The sequence below is a fragment of the Microtus pennsylvanicus genome, chromosome 10 (assembly GCF_037038515.1).
Source record: "Microtus pennsylvanicus isolate mMicPen1 chromosome 10, mMicPen1.hap1, whole genome shotgun sequence".
Classification (NCBI taxonomy): Eukaryota; Metazoa; Chordata; class Mammalia; order Rodentia; family Cricetidae; genus Microtus; species Microtus pennsylvanicus.
Window position 1 is genome coordinate 93739033 of NC_134588.1, and position 23086 is coordinate 93762118.

The 23086-nt window shown below is 39.4% G+C and overlaps 1 protein-coding gene across 1 annotated transcript in view; it reads left to right on the forward strand.

The window, feature by feature from the left end:
* The window catches only part of Fmn2 (formin 2), a 290079-nt gene that overhangs the window by 112809 nt on the left and 154184 nt on the right, over nt 1-23086 (forward strand). Inside the window, exon 7 of the mRNA XM_075989205.1 lies at nt 4673-4760. Coding sequence (XP_075845320.1) covers nt 4673-4760 — 88 coding nt within the window. The remainder of the gene's footprint in view (nt 1-4672; nt 4761-23086) is intronic.

The window sequence follows — 23086 nt, forward strand, 5'->3', positions numbered from 1 at the left end:
TTATCTACTTGATGCCACAGACATTCAGACCAACATTACTTAATGCTCTTTTTAAACCCATTTCTAGCCATGCAGCCTAGTTTGGCTATAGTAGGGTCCCGTGTAGTAGTAGGAGCGTGGGGGCTGCGTCCCCGGCACCCGGCCGCCCACATGGCTAGCTCTAGCTTATGTCCGAAATAATTACACGGAAACTATATTCTTTTAAACACCGCTTGGCCCATTATATCTAGCCTTTTCTCGGCTAACTCTCGCACCTGGACTAGCCCATTTCTTATAATCTGTATAGCCCACGAGCTGGCTTACCAGGAATGATCTTAACCTGCATCTGCCTGGAGTGGGAGAATCATGGCGACTCACTGACTCAGCTTCTTTTTCCCAGAATTCTGTTCTGTTTACTCCTCCCACCTATGTTTTAACCTATGAGGGCCAAGCAGTTTCTTTATTGCTTAACCAATGAAATCAACAGATTGATATATGACACTACCACATCAGTCCTGCAAGTATTGTCTGGAGCCATGTTGTGGGGAGCTTTGGTTATGTTCTCTTCCATGGCCAGATATTGTACCTAGATAAAGTGTGCTCATTACTGCTATTATAAAATGCCAAAGAAATAATATAAGTAGGAAAAAAAAGAAAACATTTACAACTACCAGAAGACTTCTCCCAGTTCATATGTATCTAATTTTTGTTTTATTTGTTTGTTACAGGAGCAGAAGGGAAGAACAATAAATTTTTTTTGCAAAATTAAATGCAATCGTGAATGTGTCTGTTTTCTCCCTAATTATAGTATTTAAATTAATACCTCAGTTGATTGAGTGAACCCATTTAAGATAAAAGATGCCAAAATTTCTTTGTATTGTATGTTCAGCTTCTCACAATTGTCCCTTACTGTGATATGTGAGCTCCTTGTGAGACACACTGCTGAGTGTAGCCACCGGGTCCACCACAGATTTCTGAAGCTTCTCCTGCTGCTCCTATTGTTTTTCTGGGTGAAATGTTGGCTCTAAAGAACTGCAGTTGTTGTCTAGATTGTATAGGGTGGAAACAGTAGACCTTCTCAACATCATCTTCTCTGCTTCACAGCATTGGCGTCCCCTAGCAGCTTGGGTAGACGCGGGAATCAGCTTGTTTTCCAGAATCCAGATAATTCTGTGCAATTAAAGGGTGGGGTGCACTGCTTTCTTTCGTAGAGTCCATGTTGATGATCCCTACAGCCTCCTGTCTACCAGGGAAGTCTTTAAGAAACGTGTTGCTGTAAGTGAATTAACTAGATCTAATATGACTAGGAAACCAAGACAATCCTTTTAAAACTCTGATTATGTGTCCAAATACTGTGGATTTCAAATGTGCTAATTCTGTGCTTTCGACTTTTTGCCTATGACTCCTTGGGTCATCTGACTATGTTGTCTCTGGGCTGTAACTTTGGTTACAGCATTCTGGGAATATGCTAGTTTGAGAACGTTGGGTTCTTGTTACCCAGGGTGTCGGCTAAAGAAGGATAGAAGAACTGATTTATAATACGGAAGTTGACTTTAAAATACGGATGATCTGCAGCCTTTATCCTTTGAGAGTTCTGTCTTCTTTTGAATGTGTTTCCTTCTGGATGGTGTTAGATCCTTCTTTATATTGTCTTATGTATAGGAATATAAATTACAACTTGGAATTGAGTGTTTCTGAAATAAACTAGGAAGGTGAAGTTGCAGGAAAGAACTGTGGCGCTTCCAGTATGACCTTTATAAAGACCGTCACCTAAACACGTGCCACTCAGGTTCAAAAAGTAAAGGTGAAAGGTCAAGAAACAGCAAACATATTTCAACCATTGTAGAAGGGTTCTTAGACATAGGGAAGGAGGATGAATGAGAAGGATGAGACTTTTCAGTGATGCTAAAGTCTTTTAGGGGATGTTCAAAATGGTGATGATGTTCCTACTCTCCTTGAAAGCGGGTTTTTGTTATAGCTCAGGAGCTTATGTTTGTAAACTTTGTGGTGGTAATCATAACCACTGTGTAAGAAAGATGGTTGAGAGACACTGAACCAGACCTGGAGAGTCAATCATAGACTTTTTGCTTTAGTATATGTACCTAAAATGCCCTTCTCCTATAACCATATTGATGACTACCTTAATTGTCATCATAGAACCTTCATCCAGTATTTGATGAAAGCAGATGCAGAGATCCACAGCTAAGCATTAAAACAAACTACTCCCGGAGTTCAGCCATAGAGAGGAAGGAGCAATATTACAAGCAAAGAGGGCAAGATTGTAACCTGGGAAACCCACAAATCAGCTGACCTGAGCTAGTGGGACTGGCAGCCGGGGAATCTGCATAAGACCAAACTAGGCCTTCTTGATGTAGGATGTCCTTCTGTATATATATTGCTTTTATTGGTTAAGGAATAAAGCTGCTTTGACCTATGGCAGGGCAGAATATAGCCAGGCTGGAAGAGATATATATATATAGAGAGAGTAGGCAGAGTCAAGGAGATGCCATGTAGCTGCTGAAGGAGGCAGACACCATGTAGCTGCCCAAGAAGTGAGAAGTAACAAACCATGAAACCTCATGGTAAAATACAAAGTAGTAGAAATAGGTTAACTTAAGAAATAAGAGCTAGCTAGAAAGATGCCTAAGCCATTGGAGAAACAGTGATGAGATACCTTGCTCAGCCTAGATACAATTGGGGGGGGGGTTGGCCCTGTCTCAAGTAATATGACAGACTTTGTTGACTCCCCATGGAGCTCTCACCCTCTCTGAGAAGTGAATGGGAGTGGGGTGTGGAGAAGATGGGAAAGAAGGAAGGCAGGAGGGAGAGGGAACTGGGATTGGTATGTAAATTAAGATTGTTTTAAAAATAAACAAAGAAGTAAACACTGGCATTAAGATGGAGGGCACAGCGTCCGAAGACACAGGATTGCCCTTGACTGACTTGATTCCTGCCCATTTTGTTGTACAAGCAGAAGGGAGGGAAAGGTCTAAATTGATACCTAGCTTCTACCTTTGGTAGATGGATGATGGATGGTGGGACACTTATTCCAAGATCCAAAGAAAAGAAGGAGATATTGGCTGGACATTTGGGATCTGACTCCTAGGAGTCTGGTGTGGGTAACGTTATAGGAGATAACGTTTAGGAAAGTAGGAAACTGCTGAATGAATGAGGGGCAGATGCCATGGGAGAGAAATTGCAGATTGAAAAGAATGAAGCACAGAGAACAGAACTGTTGAAATTTAAGGCAAAGTCGTAATTATCTGACTTCAAAAGGAAGAACTGTCAGAACCATGATGAGGAGAGGAGCTAAGGACATGAGCAACATGTTAACACCCCTGGGAAGTAAAATGACACACAAATTCAAGTGTCCCATTGCACCCATTGCAAGAAAATGGTAGGAAATTTAACAGAAGTAGCATAAGTGAGGCCAGATTGCCTGCCCCTGATCTTAGAGATTGTTGTTCATCAGAATATAACCTACTTCCAGACACTGCATTTTTAACTTCTTAGTTCTGAAGGAGACAATGTTGCTGAGCCTACTGAAGTAATTAATAATCATTTGAAACCAGTTTTTTGTATGTTCAATCAAATAAACTATTATAAGAAAGAAGTCAATAATAAACTCCGATGCTACTGTTCTTCCTCAGAGACCACAGTATCTCTTGTGGGGGGGTATCATCCCCCATATTGGAAGCTTTTCATAAGGCTGGGTTTTCTGGCATTATGCTATTTTAATGCCCATCCCCATTCCTGCCAGGAGACCAAGAGTGCTGCTTTTGCTTTGATGAATATTATTTATGCAGTAGACTTGTAATAATCAGATAGCTGTCTCTGATTATTTTATTAGTTTCTTGACTGACCCAACTTAAACCAAAAGAAAGACAAGGTCACAAGATATAAGAGCTTAGGAGGCAGCAACTGATTCTGGTATTTCAACTGTAATCACGTTTCTTTCCCCTCACTATTTCCCTTAGCAGATTTAAAAGAGAACAGGAGAGTTAAATAGACTTTGCGGGAATAAAAATTTCCTAAGCAGGAAATATTGGTAGTGTGGTTTGCTGGAGAATGTGGCTCAAGCATGGCTACAGTCTAATAGTTTGCCCGCCTCTATTGTGGGAGACTTGACTGGGGTCTGCACACGGATTCTCTCAGACTTTCTAAACAGCCAGACTTGGGGCCAGGCCAATGTGTTCCTTCCAATATGATACTCGTTGTCTTCTATTAATTAGTTGGAAACTTGTCCAACAAATGCTGATCAAATGTAGAATGAAAGAAACTACCAGCAAAATAAGGACCACCCACAAGACCCTACTACCTAATGGAGCACATTTTCTATGTCATAGAAGAGATCTGATCTGCAGACTTTCTGTATATAGTTTTATTTTGCCCTTGTAAACCAGTCTTCCAAAGTTTCATCTTGAAAACTTCTCAGGTAGTATATGATGAAAGGTGTAATGTTATTCTTCAGGAAACTAGACTAATATCCTAGAACCCCAGCAGTTTGACTTCGAGGCTGATGGTGAATTTTCAGAAGAACATGGCGGATTTTATTGGTTTGGTCTAGAAGAACCCCAAAGCAGTAACAAATGTAAGCGTTGCTCTTTAGTGGCTCTTCGTGTAGGGTTTTAAAATGCGGCTAAGCATATTAGGGTTTAAATTAATGTTTCTCCTTTTCCTTTTCCTTGAACAGGTTGTCAAGTTGCTTAGCAACAAACGATCACAAGCAGTAGGAATTCTAATGTCTAGCCTTCATTTAGATATGAAAGACATACAACATGGTAAGTATAAAAAATTTAATGAAGTCACTTAATACTCACATTTGGGCTAAATTTTGTGATGTTTGCTAGAAAGTTCTATTCATGCAGTTAGTATATTTCCTTTAGAACTATATATAACATGTTTTTTTATCCTGCTAGGTTTCTATTAATATCATTTCGTGCCTGTTCTATACCATGTTTAAGCTCCAATTTTCACATGATGTTTCTATTCTGTTCTTTTGTGATAATATAAAAGCATAGACAGGTTAGCTTTTAAACTAAAGAATGTGTTCCTTATGGTTCTAGAAGTTGCAGGGTGAAGATCAGGACCCCAGCACAGTTAGACTTTGGTGAGGGCCCTTTCTGGGGCTTCAGAGAATCATTTTCTGCTTGTATCTTGCTTGTGGTAGAAAGAAGCCAGTGCACTCTCATTTGAGTTTTGTTCATAAAGAAACAAATCTCATTCCTGAGGGCTCCACTCTTAAGGTCTGATTAAGCTCAAAGACCCTTACTCCTAATACCGAGACATGACCAGGGCCGGGGGTGGGGATTGGGATTGCAACACACAAAGAGTGGGGTCTCAGTTTGCTGCAATTCAACTCACTTCATTGTTATAAAAATTTACATTTTGTATCATACAAGGCGGGAGTCCTGTTAGCGCTGTAACTACTTAGATTGTATCTGAATGCCACCATGCAAAAGCTACTAGCAAATACTAATGTGAACCAGATAGTGGGTCTCCTAACCATTAAAACTATCCAGAGAAGAAGGGCCCCCAAGAGAAGCTTTAGTTGAGCCTTGACTCTTGGGTGCTTGATGGATAAGTCCAAAATTCTAAACCAGACCAGTGCCACCCAGTATGAGAGTCACAGATGTGCTTGTTGCATTTGCTCTTCTAAGGATGTTCTTGGGATTAGGAATGGCAATTAGGAAATAAATTGCTGTGCTTGGTGATGAACTGAAAACAGGTGTTTCAAAAAGACTGAATGACCATTTGCTCACTGAGATGTATTTAATACATTGAATGGAATACAGGGCTTGTTCTTTTAGGTCCTCATGGTCCAAGATTCCAAGATGCTGAAAGAGTAAAGAAACTTAATTATGCATATGACTTTCTGGTAGAAAACTGGTCATTCTTTTCCTGGGCATTTGAAGCAACTATAGCATAAACCCCAGGGTCTTCTACTATAGAGAGATGGAATTGCTTTGTTTATTTATGTACATGTTTATTTTATTATTTGTGTGTTTGTGTGTGTGTGTGTGTGTGTGTACACGCACATCTGCCTGTGGAGGCCAGAAGAGAGCATCAAAACCTTTGAAGTTAGAGTTAAAGGCACATATGAGCCACCTGACCTAGGTTATGGAATCCAAACTCAGGTTTTAATGATAGAGCAGTGAGCATGCTCAACCACTGAATTCCCTTTTCTAATGATCAACAGAGGGGATTTCAAATTATGTTTGCAGATTTGCTTTGTGGATTGTGATGTCCAGAAATGTAGAAGAAACTACTTCTTTTATGTTGTTTTAGCATACATTTTATTGGGATTATGAAATAATTTGGAATTTGGGTGATTTGTAACGTTTTCTAAATGGCTTTGGTGTCAGCATTGTAACACATTTTGCCTTATACTTTACAAGTATTCCTATGCCATAGCTTCCTATCATATATATGCTGAGAGATGGTCCAGAGATGACTAGGAGAATTAAAGAGAAGTATTCTGAATCTCCCTTGTGCTGCCCAGAGCCTTTGAATAGATTTAAAGCAGATTGAGTTATTCAAAGGAATGCCAATTTACCTATTAAAAAAATATGGTTTCAAGTATAACACAGAGCTTATAAATCTTGAAAATGGTTACTGGCTTTCTAGTTTCCCCATTTGTGAATGCAGATTCTGTTTGTTAGTCCTAAAATATCATGGGGCATAAGTCATAAATAGCACTAGCGTGGCATGCCCTGTCAATTGATGAGTAACTCTTAATCAGAATTTTAGTTTTTATTAAATTGTTTTGATGGAGAGGAGGCTTCCTTGGGCTGAGACATTTGGGGTAATAGTCACAGAAAAGAATGCTAAGGCTGGCGCCAAGCAGCACTTGGTGTTTCTGAAGCTGGCAGATGTAGCCCAGTTAAGTCATAGAATGAAATCTGAAAATAATGATATGGTCTTTTCCTTCAGTCAAATATTCAGCTCGGGTTGAGCTAATAATGAGAACCTTATGAACAAAGGAGTCCGCCTGACATCTGTGTCTGTGGTACAGCCAGCGAGAGTTCATTGAAAATTTGCTTGCTTAACATGCAATTCGAACAATAACATGGCGTGAACGTCAGTAGTTGACGGGTCACACAGAATTATGCATAAGCTTTATCCTATTAGGTTGTGAAGGGAGTGTTTGAGTCCCGTCGGAACCCTGCATACACATTCTCTGAAATCTTGGCTGCCTTCACTTCTGGACAGGGAAGAAAACATACCTGTTTGTCTGCTTCGCTGGGCTCTAGGGTGGGATCTCTCAAGGTCCTGCACTATACTTCGCTTCTAGGATATACCTCCACTACAGAAATCTATGGAAATGTAATCATGACTGATTTTGGATATGAAAGTGACTACAAAATTTATCCGGATCTTCAGTCTAATATTATAGAAAAAAAAAGACATCTTTGCAGGCTGGTTTTGGTGCTCGTTGTTTTCCATGTTACGTGACTTATTCGTGGAGCAGATTGGACTTGATCTCAAGTCTCTTCATCAGGCAGGGCTGCACTTTTCCATCAGATTTGTGGCTACCCCAGATTGGAGTTTTCCTGCTGTCAGCGCTAGGATCTCTAAGGTGAAGTGCACAGTACTGTTTTCAAGGTTATCCTAAACTGTCAGAATGGACATTTTCTGGGATGGCATGCTACGGAGCCACCTTGCCCATTCAGATACTGCTTTCACCTACAGACCAAGTTAGAAGTTGTGGGATAGACTCACCACTACAAAAAGCATCTTATAACTTTTATATACAGAATAATATCCGGGCCTGCCTCATCTCACTTATATTGACTAGAATTTTTCCCCCTCCCCCCCGTTTCAAAACATTAGAAAATCTAGAGTTGATTTTGCTTTGCTGTGATTCTAATTTCAATGCCTTGTTAAAGTGACAAGAGTAAGATTGGTGTCTAGAAGTCAAGGTTTAATTATAATCATAAAACACACACACATGCATACACAAATATGTGTGAAAAATAATATCCTTAGATACAAATTTAAAATGGGAATAAAATGGAAACATCATTCTGCTACCAGATCAAACTAAAGCAGGCATCAGAGCTAATTTTCTTCCCATAATACAGATAAATATTTAATAAATGTTTATTGAACAAGAATAAAACCATTTAAATGCACTTTGTAAACAATGGGGTTGCCTAACTTGTCCTTCTGACCTTTGATGAAAGATTTATCCTCCACAGATACAAGTACATCACAGAGGGAGAGTCTTTGACCTTTAAATCTGCACCAGACATTTAGAAATCAAACCCAGGCTATATCTGAATCCTAAAACTCAGGCAACATCCTTAAATACCCAGGTTATAGCGCTTAGGAGATTCTAGACTCTAGAAGCAAGGAGTATAGGTAGAATATTCTAAGAGATTTTAGCTAATCAATGTATTTTGAAAAACTATTTTTTTCAAAAATATATTTTTCTTACCAGTAAAAACCAGTTGTAGAAATTAGCATGCTAATTTTCGTGAAACATTTTGTGTGGGCTCTGTGCTTTGGTATTTTGAAGTGTTAATCTAGATGGAACTAGCTGAGCTTGTGTTAGCTGGGACTAGGGGTGCACTTTTTTTACATTGCGCTGTGCAATCAACCATTCCCTAAGACATGGACTTTTAATGTAGGACAATGACTGTTCCTAGAATTGAAGCTTAAACTGACTCAAAATACTTTCATATTCCGTCTGCAAAGTTTGGATAGATTGTAGATATTAGAGCAGGGAAACCCAAATATATACTTATTGGCTCTAACCATAGAAATAACTTTAGTATCCTGCAGGGATGATGAGCCCAAGGTATTAATAGTCTTGGTTCTTTTTGACATTGAATGTGTGCCATTTTAAGTGAACTGAGTAGACCTGTCAGCAATAAATTTTAGATTATGTCCTTTTTGAATGAGATTTCTATCTTGTTTAAACCTGAGTAATAAAAAGCATTAAATAATAATGATGTAAACTACCAAGCCTTCTTTAACAACAGAAATAATATTGATTGAGACTGTTTATTTTTTCATGGACATTTTTAAGTGCATACCTGTGCTTGTACGTATGTAGGTGTGTGCATATGAGTTCAGGTATCTTTGGATGACAAGAGAATATTTAATATTCCCTGGAACTGAAATTACAAATGGTTGTGAGCCACCCAGTGTGAGTGCTAAGTTCTTTGTTGAGCCATCTGTTTTGTTTTGTTTTTAATCTTAGGGCCTAAGATTTATTGAATACTTGACACAGTGTGTGAGATATATTGTATATATAGTGGTATATTATTTGTATTTTGATAAATAAATCTTGCCTGAAGATCAGAAGCAAAGCTAAAGCCACTAGAGGTCAGGCAATGCTGACACACATCTTTAATTCCAGAATTTGGGAGACAGAGGCAGACGGATCTCTGTGAGTTCAAGACTACCCTGGGCTACAATGAACAATGCAGAAACAAATCCAGGTGGTGTTGGCTCACAACTTTGCTTCCAGTACTGGGGTGTCACATGCCTGTAATACCAGAATTATAAATATAAAATGGGAGTGGTGAGAGGCTTAGTCTGCTTAGTTTTAAGTCACCCAGCCTTGGTAGACGGAAGACTTTTCTAGTAACTTGACCGCTTTGCATTTCTGGCTTTAGAATTGAACCCCAATTTCTGTTTCTGGGTTTTTAATTATTCATGCTACAAGTGTATATATGTATATATGTGTACGTTCATGTTCACACACATATTGTAGAGAGAAATATTAGTGATAAGTAGGTTAGATATACACTTTACTTACATAAAATAATGTATTTTACTACATAGTTCAGAGTGGCCTTCAGCTTCTCACCCTTCTTCCTCAACCTGCAGTGTTAGGATTGCACAGATGTGTCACTATACCTGATAGTTGTGTGTGTGTGTTTGTGTGCATACACATGTACGTGGGAGTACAGGCATGCATATACCATGGAATACATGTAGACGTCAGGAGACACCTTTCAAAATTTGGTTCAGTTATGATGATCTAACCCAGCTTATCAAGACTGTGTGTGTGGCTTGTACTGTTACCTCCTGAGGCATTTTGCTGTTAGTTATGATGATCTAACCCAGCTTATCAAGACTGTGTGGCTTGTACTGTTACCTCCTGAGGCGTTTTGCTGGCCTCAGTAGTGTTTATGTTCTAAGAGTGTTGCTGGTCACCCAATTTTCCTAGTTACTGATTTTAAGAAAATAAAATTATGAATGATTTTTCACATTTGTGAATTACATGAGAAAAAATTTGAAAAAAAAGGAATAAAAAAGAAGTTTTCTTGTCTTGCGTGGATCCAAGTGTAGATAACTCAAATACTTACTGAAAGAGCCATCGTGGGTGGTGCGTTTTAAGGTTAAATATCTCCCAGCGGCTCACATATTTGAACACTTACTCTCCAGCTACCTTAGCTGTTTGGGGGTGGTTACAGGCTCTTTAAGAGGAGGAGCCTCAGTGGACTGGGTGGGGAGGTGTAAGACTGGGTAGTTAGCTACCACTTCCTGTTCCCTGTCTGCTTCCTGAGTGCAGATGCAATATAAGCAACCATCCCCCTGCTTCGGCCGCCTTGCTTCTCCTACCACACTCGCTTCCCTGGATTTTCTGCACTGATGGACTAGACCCCTCTGAAACTATAAACCCTTTTTCCTTCACTTGCTATGGTCAGGTAAGCCAGTGAATGAACTTACTAGTGAGGGAAAGCAAACTCTAAGTACTAATACTGAGTATAGCACGTACCAGTGGCTCTTCCCCAAGTTTCTAATTGCTCAGGGATCACAGAAGAATTAATGGCTGACTGGTGTCTAGTCCTTGGTATCTTTCAGTTTTCCCATTTTAACGTTCATAGAGTACTTTTTTCACTTCTCAGCACCACTACTTCCATGGATTTTTTTTAAACCCTTTCAGGTGTCAGGTAACGGTGACTAGAGAACAGGTTGCGGGGCCCAGAGCCTAAATTTTGTTATAGACGCCTTGTTTTTGCCAGATTCATATGTTGAAGCCCAATCTCATTGTGATGGTGCTCAGAGGTCATGACCTTTATTAGTTCATGAAGATGAGACCCCTGTTACAAAATCCCTGCCCTTCAAAAGAGTAGAGAGAGCAATGCGCATTTCATCTTCCTCCCTCCCTCTCGCCCCCTCCCCCAACCCCTTCTCTACGACACAGCAAGTGAATACAAATAAACAGCTGTCTATTGGCTACAAGCTGTAAATGAGTCCATACCTTTAACGCCATTGGTGCCTTCTAGCATGGTTAGTCTCGAACTCGGTGTATACTGTCTTGACCTCCCTTCTGAGTGATGGGATTACAGCTGTGCTGCCCCATGCTGATGCATGTGGTGCTGGGAACTGAACCCAGGGCTTCCCCGAAACAAGATTTTGTCAATTGAGTTATTATTCCACCTCTCTCAGGACCTAGGTGTTGGACTTCCCATCCTGTAGAAGGGTGACAAAATAATTTTCTTCGATGTAAGCCACTGAGTCAGAGGCAATGACAGCCCAAGCTGACGGAAATGGATTTGAATTCTAGTTCTCCCACTATCTGGCAAGTAGAGTAAACCTGGGAAAAACCATGTCATATTGTGATGCTCAGTTTGCTCTTTATTATAAACTGCCCACGATTTTTTATTTATCAACACATGGCACTTCCCATGTTAAACACTGAATTCCATTCCATCCTTCTGCCCTTCTTAAGAAATGACATACGTTTGTAGATCTTGAATGTGTTTGAAACAGAGACACCCCTCTCCCCAAATCACCAATAGGAGACCAAATGTAGGCTTTTCTTTCTTGATTATGCCCAGTAATTTTTCCTGCAAACTTTTGCTGTGGACCTGAGGCAGGAGTAACACACAAAAGCTGTTCCTTCTCACAGAGTTTAGGAGTAAGAGGAGCAAGAGGGAGGGACTGGAAATTGCAATTCCAGGGGATCATGTCTGAGTCCTGTTATTTGTAGCCAGGGTTAGAGAAATGCTGAATTTAGCATGTGGTCATCCCCATTTGTGTTTTCTGAATGAAGATAAATATGAGAATTATTTACATCAGTGGCTTTTAGGAGTTGAGCACAGCTGTATCTTTGGATGGTGTTTTATCTCTAAGGAGAGCAGTTTGTTTTGGAAACTTGAAAGGCCGAGGGCTCCCATAATTGTGTGGTTTCTTAAACATTGTATCCATGCTGTGTGAGTCAGCCGCACTTCACATGCCTAGTTCTTGGCTCTGGGTGGCACGTGAAGGGAGCAGTCACTGGCTTTGCTGGGCAGTGAATTCTAGGGTGGGCTGAGAGACTAGACTCTCTAAGTAGTGACACAGACAGACGCTTTTGTTCATTCCTGTGACGTTTGATTTTTCCTGGTAGTCACTGTGGCTTCAAGTTATGAGTAAAATACACCAGAACGCTTTCTTTAAAAACACAAAAATTCTGGAAGGGCCCTTTCTGAACCCCTGGAGCTCAGAAGGTTGTCATTATGGTGACATTCACGTGTGTTTAGGTAACCCACACATGGAGCCATTCCTGTACCCTGCTGGGCAGCCACTGAATCATGTTCTTCATGCAGAACTTTCTATAAACAAGTTGTAGATTATAAACTCCAGGTCGTCTTTTTTTTCATGCAGATTCTAGTTTCATTCTCAGAGACAAGGGTTATTTTTTTTTCACTTGCCTATTAATTACCGAAAGAAAGTTCATCCATAATCATTTGTTTATTTTTGTATGTAATGCTCTCAAAAAATTAGAGTCAGTGTGGGTAATGTTGTATTTTCCCACCATGTTTTCCAGTGTCTAGCTGCTTTATGAAACTGAAGTTTACAAGGCTTTGCTTAGGCATTGCTTCATGCCTCCTCCCCTTCTTTTTCTAACCTTGAAGTGTTTTGCTCATATGGGATATAGGATTTTAAGACCTGCTTATTATATTTATCAAGACATTAAAATCATAGTAAATGTGGATGGATAGTGGAGTGAAGGTTTTCACTGAAACACAAGTCTGTTAGAAATAGAAATTTGAGAAGAGGTGGGCTGCACGGAGCCCCGAGGATCTTTTTTTTTTAATCAATTGTAACCGTGTCGTGAATGGAGAAAAAGACACGTGAGATAGTATGCTTTCATTAAAACCAACTTTCAGAAATTCAATATCAGAATATGCCTTAATTTAAAATAAAGTTTATTACTAAGAGTTATTTCTTACAAAAAGAAAGGCCTCGTATATCATATTAAGTTACACATAGATCATTATGTCTAGGGAAAATAGTTATTGTTAAGTCTTTTCTTACAAGCTTAGCAAAATCCCCGAGATGAATTTTTTTACATTTTTATGGCACTCTGAGAGTTGGACTTGATTACGCTTTTATGGACAGAAACAACATAAAACTTGGGATTTGCTAAGCTGCGAACCTGTATTCTTTCTCTTCGCTTCACTTCCTATATGACTTATGTATCATGTATTTGCTTGCTTATTTTTTCTGTACCATAGACTTTTTGTATGTGAACCTGAGCTCAGAGCCTTATTGCAGCTTAGGACACTGACGTCCCTATAATGCTTCGTTGGTTGCTAAAATCATGGGGTGATGGCAGAATGCCCTGGACCGGGAAGGGCATGTGTGGAGGTGAAGCTCAGATCTGAGTGCCAAGCAGATTGAGAACATGTGATTCATATTCGCTTGACTCCTGAGCCACTGTTTATGAAGTATTGATTGTCACAGAAACAATCCTTTTGAATAATCCTTGAGGAAAGGTGGGGTTTGGATCGTTATTTTGTGTAACTCAGTGTTTGAGAGCATTACAAAAATAAATGTGGCTGGAGACTCAGGTCGCCTTTGTATGTGGAAACTGGCTTCTTCGATGTTCTCTGCACAAGTACTTCTTCAAAGTGAACAGGCTTGCAGGGCGTCTTGACTCCCCCACCCCATAATTGATATCGCTAGAGGTGAGGGACAATAGAGTGATACTGTGTTCTACCTTTTCTCTACCAAGCCAACCATGTACTAGTCCTACAAGGTGAATTCTAGAAAAACAACCATGGTGCTTCCCTGACACTCAGGGAGCAGACACCAGATTAAATTGGGAAGACGTCACAGTGATGTAATGGCATGTTACCTTGTAGGAGGACTGTGGTGATAGTATGTATGGCTTATGCTGATAATGGCCTTGCATCTTCCTCTCCATGATATATGATCTTTACTTTCCCAGCGGTGTTTTTAAACCAAATACAGTGTATGCATTCCAATATTAATTAATTAAGGTAATGGACTGCTTGCAAGCATTCTACAGAGTTTAGGTTTTAATTAGACTATTGTAGGCACACAACTAAAAAGTTAAATTATGTAGAAAGAGCAGCCATAACCATGATTCTGAGGTCCCTTTATGACTTTTGTCACTTTTGTGATGGACTGCAGAAGAATCGTGTGCCCCATGCTTGAACTACTGGAGCACAATAATAGAATAATAGGCCTCTAAAAGGAAATGGGAGTATCTAAGAGTATATTTTGATAGCTTTGTTAGTGACAATATGAAATCTTTATGAATTAGAATTTATGAATGGAGAGAAATGCTGAAAGAGGTTCTCTCTCTCCTTCTCTCTCTCTGTTACGGTTTCAAATGTAAAGATATTCAGTTTCTGATAATAATTGTCAATATCCACCATTACTGTTTAGGCTAGCAATTGCTCTGTGATGTAGGTAATTTATTTCTCTTCCTAAAAGTCTAGGCAGATGTGCACAGGGTCCCAAATCAGCAAGCAGTGGAGCTGGACTCTAGGCTGGAGAAATCTAGATCCTGTCCTGGCCTCTGAGCTTAGGCTGTCTGAGAATTCTCAACTTAGTGATTGTATCAAAGGCTTAAGCTGGAAAAAATGGTGCATGGTTGTTGTCCCTCCATCGTTCTTAATTGGAAAGCCACGGTATTCTGCTAAAGGCAACTGCAGTAGCTGATTGTAGAACCCCAGTGTTGGACTTGAGTGAGCATTTACAGTGTGGGTGTGAGAGGAACTGGGGGGATAAGGAGACAGGGCAGAGATTAAGACACAGAAAGAAAGGCGCTAATGTGTACATTGTATATATAATGGTCACTTGATAGACCGCTCGAAAGACTGACTAAACATTGCTCTATTAACACAGACTACCAGGTCATCTGTCTACAGTTTTATGATTCTAGTTACACTCCAGTGTGATTTTCCCTATGGTGAAGCTGCAGAGAAGAAAGTTTTTGAGCATGGCAGACATGTGTACCAATTCCTAGGATGAGGCAGAAAGATTATACAAGCCAGAGGTTAGGGAGGACTTCTGCGACACTGTCCTCTGGGTATATCAAGTCTATTGTACTCATGAACTCTCTGTGACTGTGCTTAGCTATACAAGACCTACAGAAGATCTAGCCATGCTGAAAACCTCCCTAAATGGGGAGGGACTCACAAAATACCACTCGTGGTTAAGGCACCTTGGCAAATAAACACTGCTGAGGTAGGGAGAGTCAGTTTTCTTCACAGAGGTAGCCCTGTTATATTGCTTACACTCTGGTGGATTCTTCCACACTCATGCACATAAGGATAGCACTGATTAGACTCAGTGGGCTATGAAGACAAAATGTGAATTTGGTAGAGGCTGTGGGCAGGAGGAATCTGGAAGGAGATGGAAAGGAATTTCAGACACTGATGGTATCAAGATACATTGTATATAGGTGTGAATTATCTAGGAGAGATGTTTTTTAAAATGTGTAACGGACTTTTATTACTTTAGTGAATATTAAGGTGCTTTATTATTTTTGGACTGGATAGATTATCTCTTCTAACAAAAGAAGATATAGGCATTGGGGACCAATAATTTATTCGTTCCTACTTCCTTTTTTCCTTCACTCTAATATCCCATCACTTCCACTCCTTTCTCCTTACTATACACCACACAACCAAGACTCACCTAATGCATGGTGCTACCATTGTGATGTTCTTCGCAAGAGCATGGGATCAGCAAGGTTGAATTGACCCTCAGAGGCCACGAAATAAAGAGATCCTTCCTCTGCTGTTCCATTGAGTATTTTGTTAACTTCTGTGCAAAGCAGCTAATCACTATTAGGCAGTTCTTAAGATTATCATAGTCTTATGTGTTTTGGAAAAGCAGCCAAAGAGTACAGGTTAGGTGGATTCACCTCTAGTAGACAGCGAAAGGATTACCACACATGTCTAGTTTTAGCCCTGCGTGTCTTAGTTTCATATTGACAATTCTCAGCTGTTTCCTTTGCTTTCTTATGTTTTGCTATGTGTCTTAAAACTTCAATGACTGTATTCCTTAATTCCTTTTCTTCCCTCAATGTATCTGCCAAACTAAAATATAAATGCTAAAACTTACTTACATCACTCCTTAGGTGACAATTTGGGTGAATTATGTTGAAATTTTTGTCTGTAAAACTTTAATTATTGTGTCCCTAATGCAAGCTTTCTGCTTATAACTTCCTTCAAAGTTAGATGACTTTATATAGAATTAGACTGAAATATATGGATATTAACAGTGTATAGTTATTTGGGTATAACACATCATATATTTCTTGGGCAATATAGATATTTACTTTTGAAAGAAAATTTAATACTTTTACTTCATAAAAGCCTATGTCAGAAAACGGGAGCAAAAATGTGATCCGAGAAGTGGGGTCCTATTTTCAGGGGAACTCACTGAGCCTACTTTTACAAGAGTGTAAATGTTTACCTAAGCAAGAAGGTGAAGCCTGTTATGCCCAATAAAGGACATTGTGCAGTGCTCCTTTACAGAAAACATTCAGCAGACAGTGGGTATTTTACACAAAGTCCAGTGCGTTGTCTGAAGCAATTTACTCATCTATACACTATGCTTAAAATAAACACTACCTGGGAACTTGCCAGCCTGTTTTTTTCTACCTCTTATTCCACACCCTAGATTTTGTCACCTGCCAAAGTCAAATATGTCTTATCTAAACAGTTGAGATAAGCATGGAGTCAAAGCCACTATGGTCAAATCAACAAACCTCTCCAAAAACAGGAATGAAATACAATATCACCAAATTAAACAGTCTACAATGGCAATCATGTTTGCGTTTGGAGATTTTATTCGGAAAGGATTACAGCCTTAGTATCCATTTTTTTCCCCCCGCCTAGACAAGAAGGCGACATTCTGACTCAAACAAAATGCGTTTGTTCTCCAGTAGTTTAACTTGTACAGTGCTTAGGAGTAGGGCCTACAGATATATACAGCCTACTGACTTAATCAGAAACGCACATCCTTACCCGCATGTAAGCAAATCTGCTTGGCACATACCAGTCTTGAGTTGTGTATCACATTAATTTCTTTCTTTCTTTCTAATCAGAAAGTCTGTAGCTTTAGACTTTAGACTAAAACATTTAGAATTCTAGCCCTACCATAATAAAATTCCCTAGGAAGAGAAGATAGGTTAAATGAAGGTGATTTTCAAAAATTTTAAACTCACCAAAATGTACTTCCTTTTAAGAAGCATGCCATTTTAATTGTTAAGAAGTTCTGAAGTCTGCAAGGGGTGGGACTCCATGAATTCTGCAAAGAGAGGGACTACATGAAGTCTGCAAGGGGTGGGGCTACATGAATTCTGCAAAGAGAGGGACTCCATGAATTCTGCAAAGAGAGGGACTCCATGAATTCTGCAAAGAGAGGGACTACATGAAGTCTGCAAGGGGTGGGGCTGTGTCTGCCACCTTCGCCACTCCATCTTCAGGGTTAGGAAGACTCTCCAGCTCAGGTTTTGGACTCTGAACATTTGTAGCATATGTGAATGGTTGGTGTTTTCAGAAAGCTGTACCATCTTTGTGGGCGAATGCAGATGCTTTGTAATAATTGCATCCTTTGTTGATCTGGAAAGGATGCTTCTGGAATGACCATCATTCTTTAGGGAAATGATCCTTTTAACATCCTACTGTTTCAGCTACAGTTCTGTTTTCATAGTGACGCAAGGGCACGGGGCGTTGCAGCATCATCATTGTGTGGAGGAGCTTTTCAGGTGTTACCAGTGATGATGGATTTCTGACCGTGGATATTTTTGTATACATCCAGCTAACTTCAAATCAGTTCATTTCCCCATAGTTCTCCATGTGTATAACAGTTGATTAGCTTGGATGGATGTGTGTGCTTGATTCTAGCATGCTGTCATTCTAAATGGAAATGTGAAATACACACTCCTGTTTTTTTTTTTTTTTAACATATATTTTGTTTCACAGGAACAAGTATATTTTTGGTTTTGTTTTTTGAGACAGGATTTCTCTGTGAAATAGTCCTGGCTGTCCTAGAACTCTCTTTGTAGATGAAATGCCTCTGCCTCCTGAGTGCTGGGACTAAAGGCATGCATCACCACCACCCAGCTCTGCCACCGCCTAGGTGATACATAGATATTTTAATTAGTTTTATTTATTTATTTAAGATTTCTGTCTCCTCCCCGTCACCGCCTCCCATTTCCCTCTCCCTCCCCCAATCAACTCCCCCTCTCTCATCAGCTTTTAAGGAGTTTTTAAACTGACCATACGAAGTAATGAGTCTCATATTGACATTTTTATGAAGTCTTTTTGTCGATCCTCTGCTTTGTCACCTTCCCACTCTTTCTGGCCCATCTTCCCTCCAGTAGTCCACTTCTACTTTCTCATCAAACTTTTGATGTTTGAGGACTGATTATGGAAAACTGCTCCTCACAATAGAGCTGTTATCTCTACCCTTAATGACAACGTGGCCATCTATGAACCCATTTCCCTTATGAAACAGCTGAGGCCCAAAGAGCCCACAAATCCCTGCAGAGAACACGGAGCTGGTTAATTGCAGACTTGTGTTTTCCATCCAGGTCTGTGTGGGTTTCAGAGCATAGATAATAACTCTCAGATAATTTGGAGGAGACGGTAACATTTGATTGATTTTAGTATATTGAAACATTGTATTGAGCATAATTGTGGACTTGAATGAGAAGAACACTATTAAGAGATAGGACCTGACAGATATCAGGGACAGAGTGCTTTTATGCGGAATCCAAAATCAAGGGCGTTGGTTGATCCTCCATTTCCCAGAGATAGGCTTTGCACATTTCAAAATGACGTGAACCATCCAAGAGCATGTATATGTGAGTATGTAAGGAATGCCAAGCCAAATGTCTGGTAAGATGCTAGTAGGGTGGCTGAGGAATAATGTTTCCTAGGGGTAGATGGAGAATTTACCTCAAAGTTACATCTGCATATTTCCTTCGTTTGCTGCAGCCTTTATTTTTCTCTGCACACTTGTGTGTGTATGTGACTGTGTGTGTGAGTGTGCACACATGCATGTGAGCATTCACGTGTGTCGATGTGTGTGTGTGGAGGTCAGAGGTCAACATCGGGAATCTTCCTCAATTACTTCTCTATCTTGTTTCTGGAAACAGATTCTAGCACTGCAGCTGGAGCTCACTGTTTTAGCCTGACTGGCTGTCTAGTGAGTCCCAGGAATCCTCCTGCCTCCAGTTTCCCATGTTGAAGTTGCAGCTGCATGTCTTGAACACCCCCCTCCAAAAAAAAGAAAAAGAAAGAAAAAAATTAGATCCAATTCAGAAAATACAACATACTACTACTCTCTCTGTTTTTTTGCAACCTAATCATAATTTTTTCCTCTTCAATACCCTTAGTTTTAGAGTTTGCTAGGCTTATTCTTAAAGGGCTTAATCATAATCTCAGTGGGTATTTGAATAATACTGAGGGCAGGAAAAATTATCTTTACTGGCGACTATTGAGACTTTCAATACTAAATGGTCAGTCCTGAAAACACACATACAATGAACAATATACATTGTGAACAAGTTTTACTTATATATTAATCTCAAAAAATAATAAAAAAGAATTTAAAATTAATAGAAGCTCCACTGAGGGCTGAGAAAGCAGCCCAGAGAGGAGCCTCCTTGCCTTGCTTACATAAAGACCTGAGTTCACTGCCCAGAACACACATCAGAAAAAAAAAAAATCAGTGGCCTGCTTATAACCCCAGCAATGGGGAGAAGATCGGTGTCTCTGGGGGCTTGCTGGCCATCAGCTCAGCCTACTTGATGAGTTCCACGCAGTAGTATTGTGAGATGTGCTCTCGAAAACCAAGATGGATGGTTCCTGAGAAACAACACCTAAAAGGATCCTTTACCTTCCCACGTGGCTGCCTCTTCATGCACATGTTCCTGTCCCCATACCCGCATGTGGCTTCCTTCCCAGGAAACCTATCCCGAGATTCATCTTCCATCCAACTATAATGGTAATCATTAGAAAGAAAAACAACAGCAAGAGAAAAACAAAACAAATCACCAAAGAACAAATGCTAGTGAGGGTACCTTCATATGCTCCTGTTGGGCATATAAACTAGGCTAACCACTATGTAAATCTCGAGACTTTTCAAAAACCTAAAAGTGGTTCTATTGTGTGACCCAGCTACCATGTGTCAGAGATAACCTGTATGTCAATGTCTATTACAGCATTCTCCACAGTAGCCAAGTAATAGAACTCATATAGGTCTCTAAAACCAAGGAATAGATAAAAAGTAAGTCTATAGCCAATTATGTGTAATTTCAGGAAAATGGGTGTAACTGGAAGCAATCCTCTTGAGTGATTATGTGACAAACATATGTTTTTCCCTCATTTGTTGCTATTCAACTGCAAATAGCTATATAAAACCATGGATGTTTATATAAGGAAACTCTAGAGAAACAAAAGTAGAACGAAGATAGGAGGGACAAGAAAGGGCACAAAGGAGGAGAAGAGGGAAAAATATGTTCAACATACAATATACACAGAGATGAAATTTTTTTTTAATTAAATTGACAATTACATAGAGACATATCCCTGTGTCCCTAGTCTCTCCAGGACTTTTGTCAGGAAGGAATGTTGGATTTTTTTCAAAGCCTTTCTCTGCATCTCATGAGATAGATGATCATGTGGTTTCTGACTTTTCTTCTATTTATGTGGTGGATTATGTATGTCAAACCATTTCTGCATCTCTGGGATAAAACCAATCATCATGATGGAAAGCCTTTTGATGACTGAATTCATTTGCAAGTATTTCACTGACTAGTTCTGCATCTGTATTCATCAGAGATATTGGCCTGTAACTGTCTCTGAGTCTTTGTGTGGTTTTGGTATTGGTGTATTATTACCATTTTTTAAAGAATTTGAAAAATTACTGCTTATATATCACTAGATGTTATAAGTCTATTTAAATTACTTGCTTCATTGGTTTAACTTCAGTGGGTCATGCGTATTTAGACATTCATTCCTTTCTTTTAGGATTTCCAGGTTGTTGGAATGCAGAATTGTAAAATGTGACCTGCTTCTCCGAATTTCCTGTGCTCTTTGTACTGTCTCCCCTTCCATCTCTGATTTTGTTAATTTGGATCACTTCTTCTTCTTGCTCGTTGGCAAAAGATTTATCTATCTTCATAATTTTAAAATTAATAATTACAAAAAATGATGGATATTTTAAGAGGACAAATGTGTCCTTGCCCTGTACTTGAATATGAATGACTTTGTTATGTTTTCAGCTTGAAATCTTATACTAAATTTAATATTAATATTTCCTTTGTAGTTTCCCATAAATCTCTCACTATGTCACCAAAGAAATACAAAAGTTTCTAGCATATTACTCACTGATAAATTACAAAATTACTGAGGTTAGATTCTCTTAGGTTATCCTTAGACTAAACTATAAAACTAAAGGATAAAACTCTATACATGAATTAGCCATTTTTATTGCTTTATGTGTTTTGTTATATATTACCTCAACAAATAGTATGAATTAATCTCTTAATTTTAGTAATTTGTGCTGTTTGGTGTAATTTAATAATAAGGAAACTTGGCTGAAAATCTTACTCTCAGTTTTATATAGGAACACTAATTTTTAAATTGAGACAGGGGATTAATATTAGAGTGGAAATATCATATTCTACTTGGTGCAACATTTGTTGGTGAATTTGGGCTCTGTTCCCAGAACTGTTATATTACCTTGGTTAGATTTTTCATCCATCCTGTGCTTCAATTTCCACTTTTCTTTCTTAATTCTTTCTTGGGACTTTTGCCAGTATCAACTAGTAGATGTGTACTTTAATCTCTAAGGGGGAGAGACATAGTAAATTGCCTCAGTTATCAAAATAAATATATCAAAATTGTGATTATCCACGCTGTGATTTTCTCCTGGAAATCTTTAATCCCATGAGCGCCTCTGCGGTGGCTCTTTGGCACAAATGCCTGTGTCAATTTTGCCTCGTTTCAGTCTAAAAAGTCCGTGAGAAGCAGAGTGGATTTAATGAATTTATAATGAATCCACCCAATTCAAACTATACTACAACATTCTGCATCCCTTACCCAGGCACCAAGTTAATCAGGGAACACATTTCTGAGTAATGATGACCTATTCTGTCTACGATCATCTCTATAAACACCTAACCAAACCTTCACCAGATAGCTTGGTTAAGCTTGCATGCATGAATAGTTATTGACATGAAGCTAGGACACAGTGATTCAAGGAATCATCTGCTGACCTTTCTAGGAGTACACTGGAAAAAAATCAAATTTGTTTAGTTGAACAGTGAAAGACCCATTTATCCTTTTTCTCTGACATTTGAGCAAGTCTCATGGGATGTAGTATCTGTAATGACTTAGTGAGGGTTACTATTGCTGTGGTAAAACACCATGAACAAGGAAGTAAGGATTTCTTTGACTTAGGCTTGTATACCATAGTCTAGCACTGAAGGAAGTCAGGACAGGAACTCAAGCAGGGCTGGAACCTGGAGGCAGGAACTGATGCAGAGGCCATAGAGGGATGATGCTTACCGATGTGCTCTCCGTTGCTTACTCAACCTGCTTTCTTACAGTTCAGGGGTGGCACCCCATACCATGGACTGAGCCCTCCAGCATCAATCACTAAGAAAATGCCCTACAGGCTTCCTTACAGTCTGATCATATGGATGCATTTTCTCACCTGACGATCCCTCCACCCCAAAAACTCTAGATCATGTCAAATTGACAAAAAAATTGCCCGCACATTGAACAAGTGAAATATTTTAAAATTTGGCACCTGAGCCATTGAAATTCCTAGGCCATGGTCTTTGGAGTGGACAAGTATACACACTGAGTTTGTGTGTACT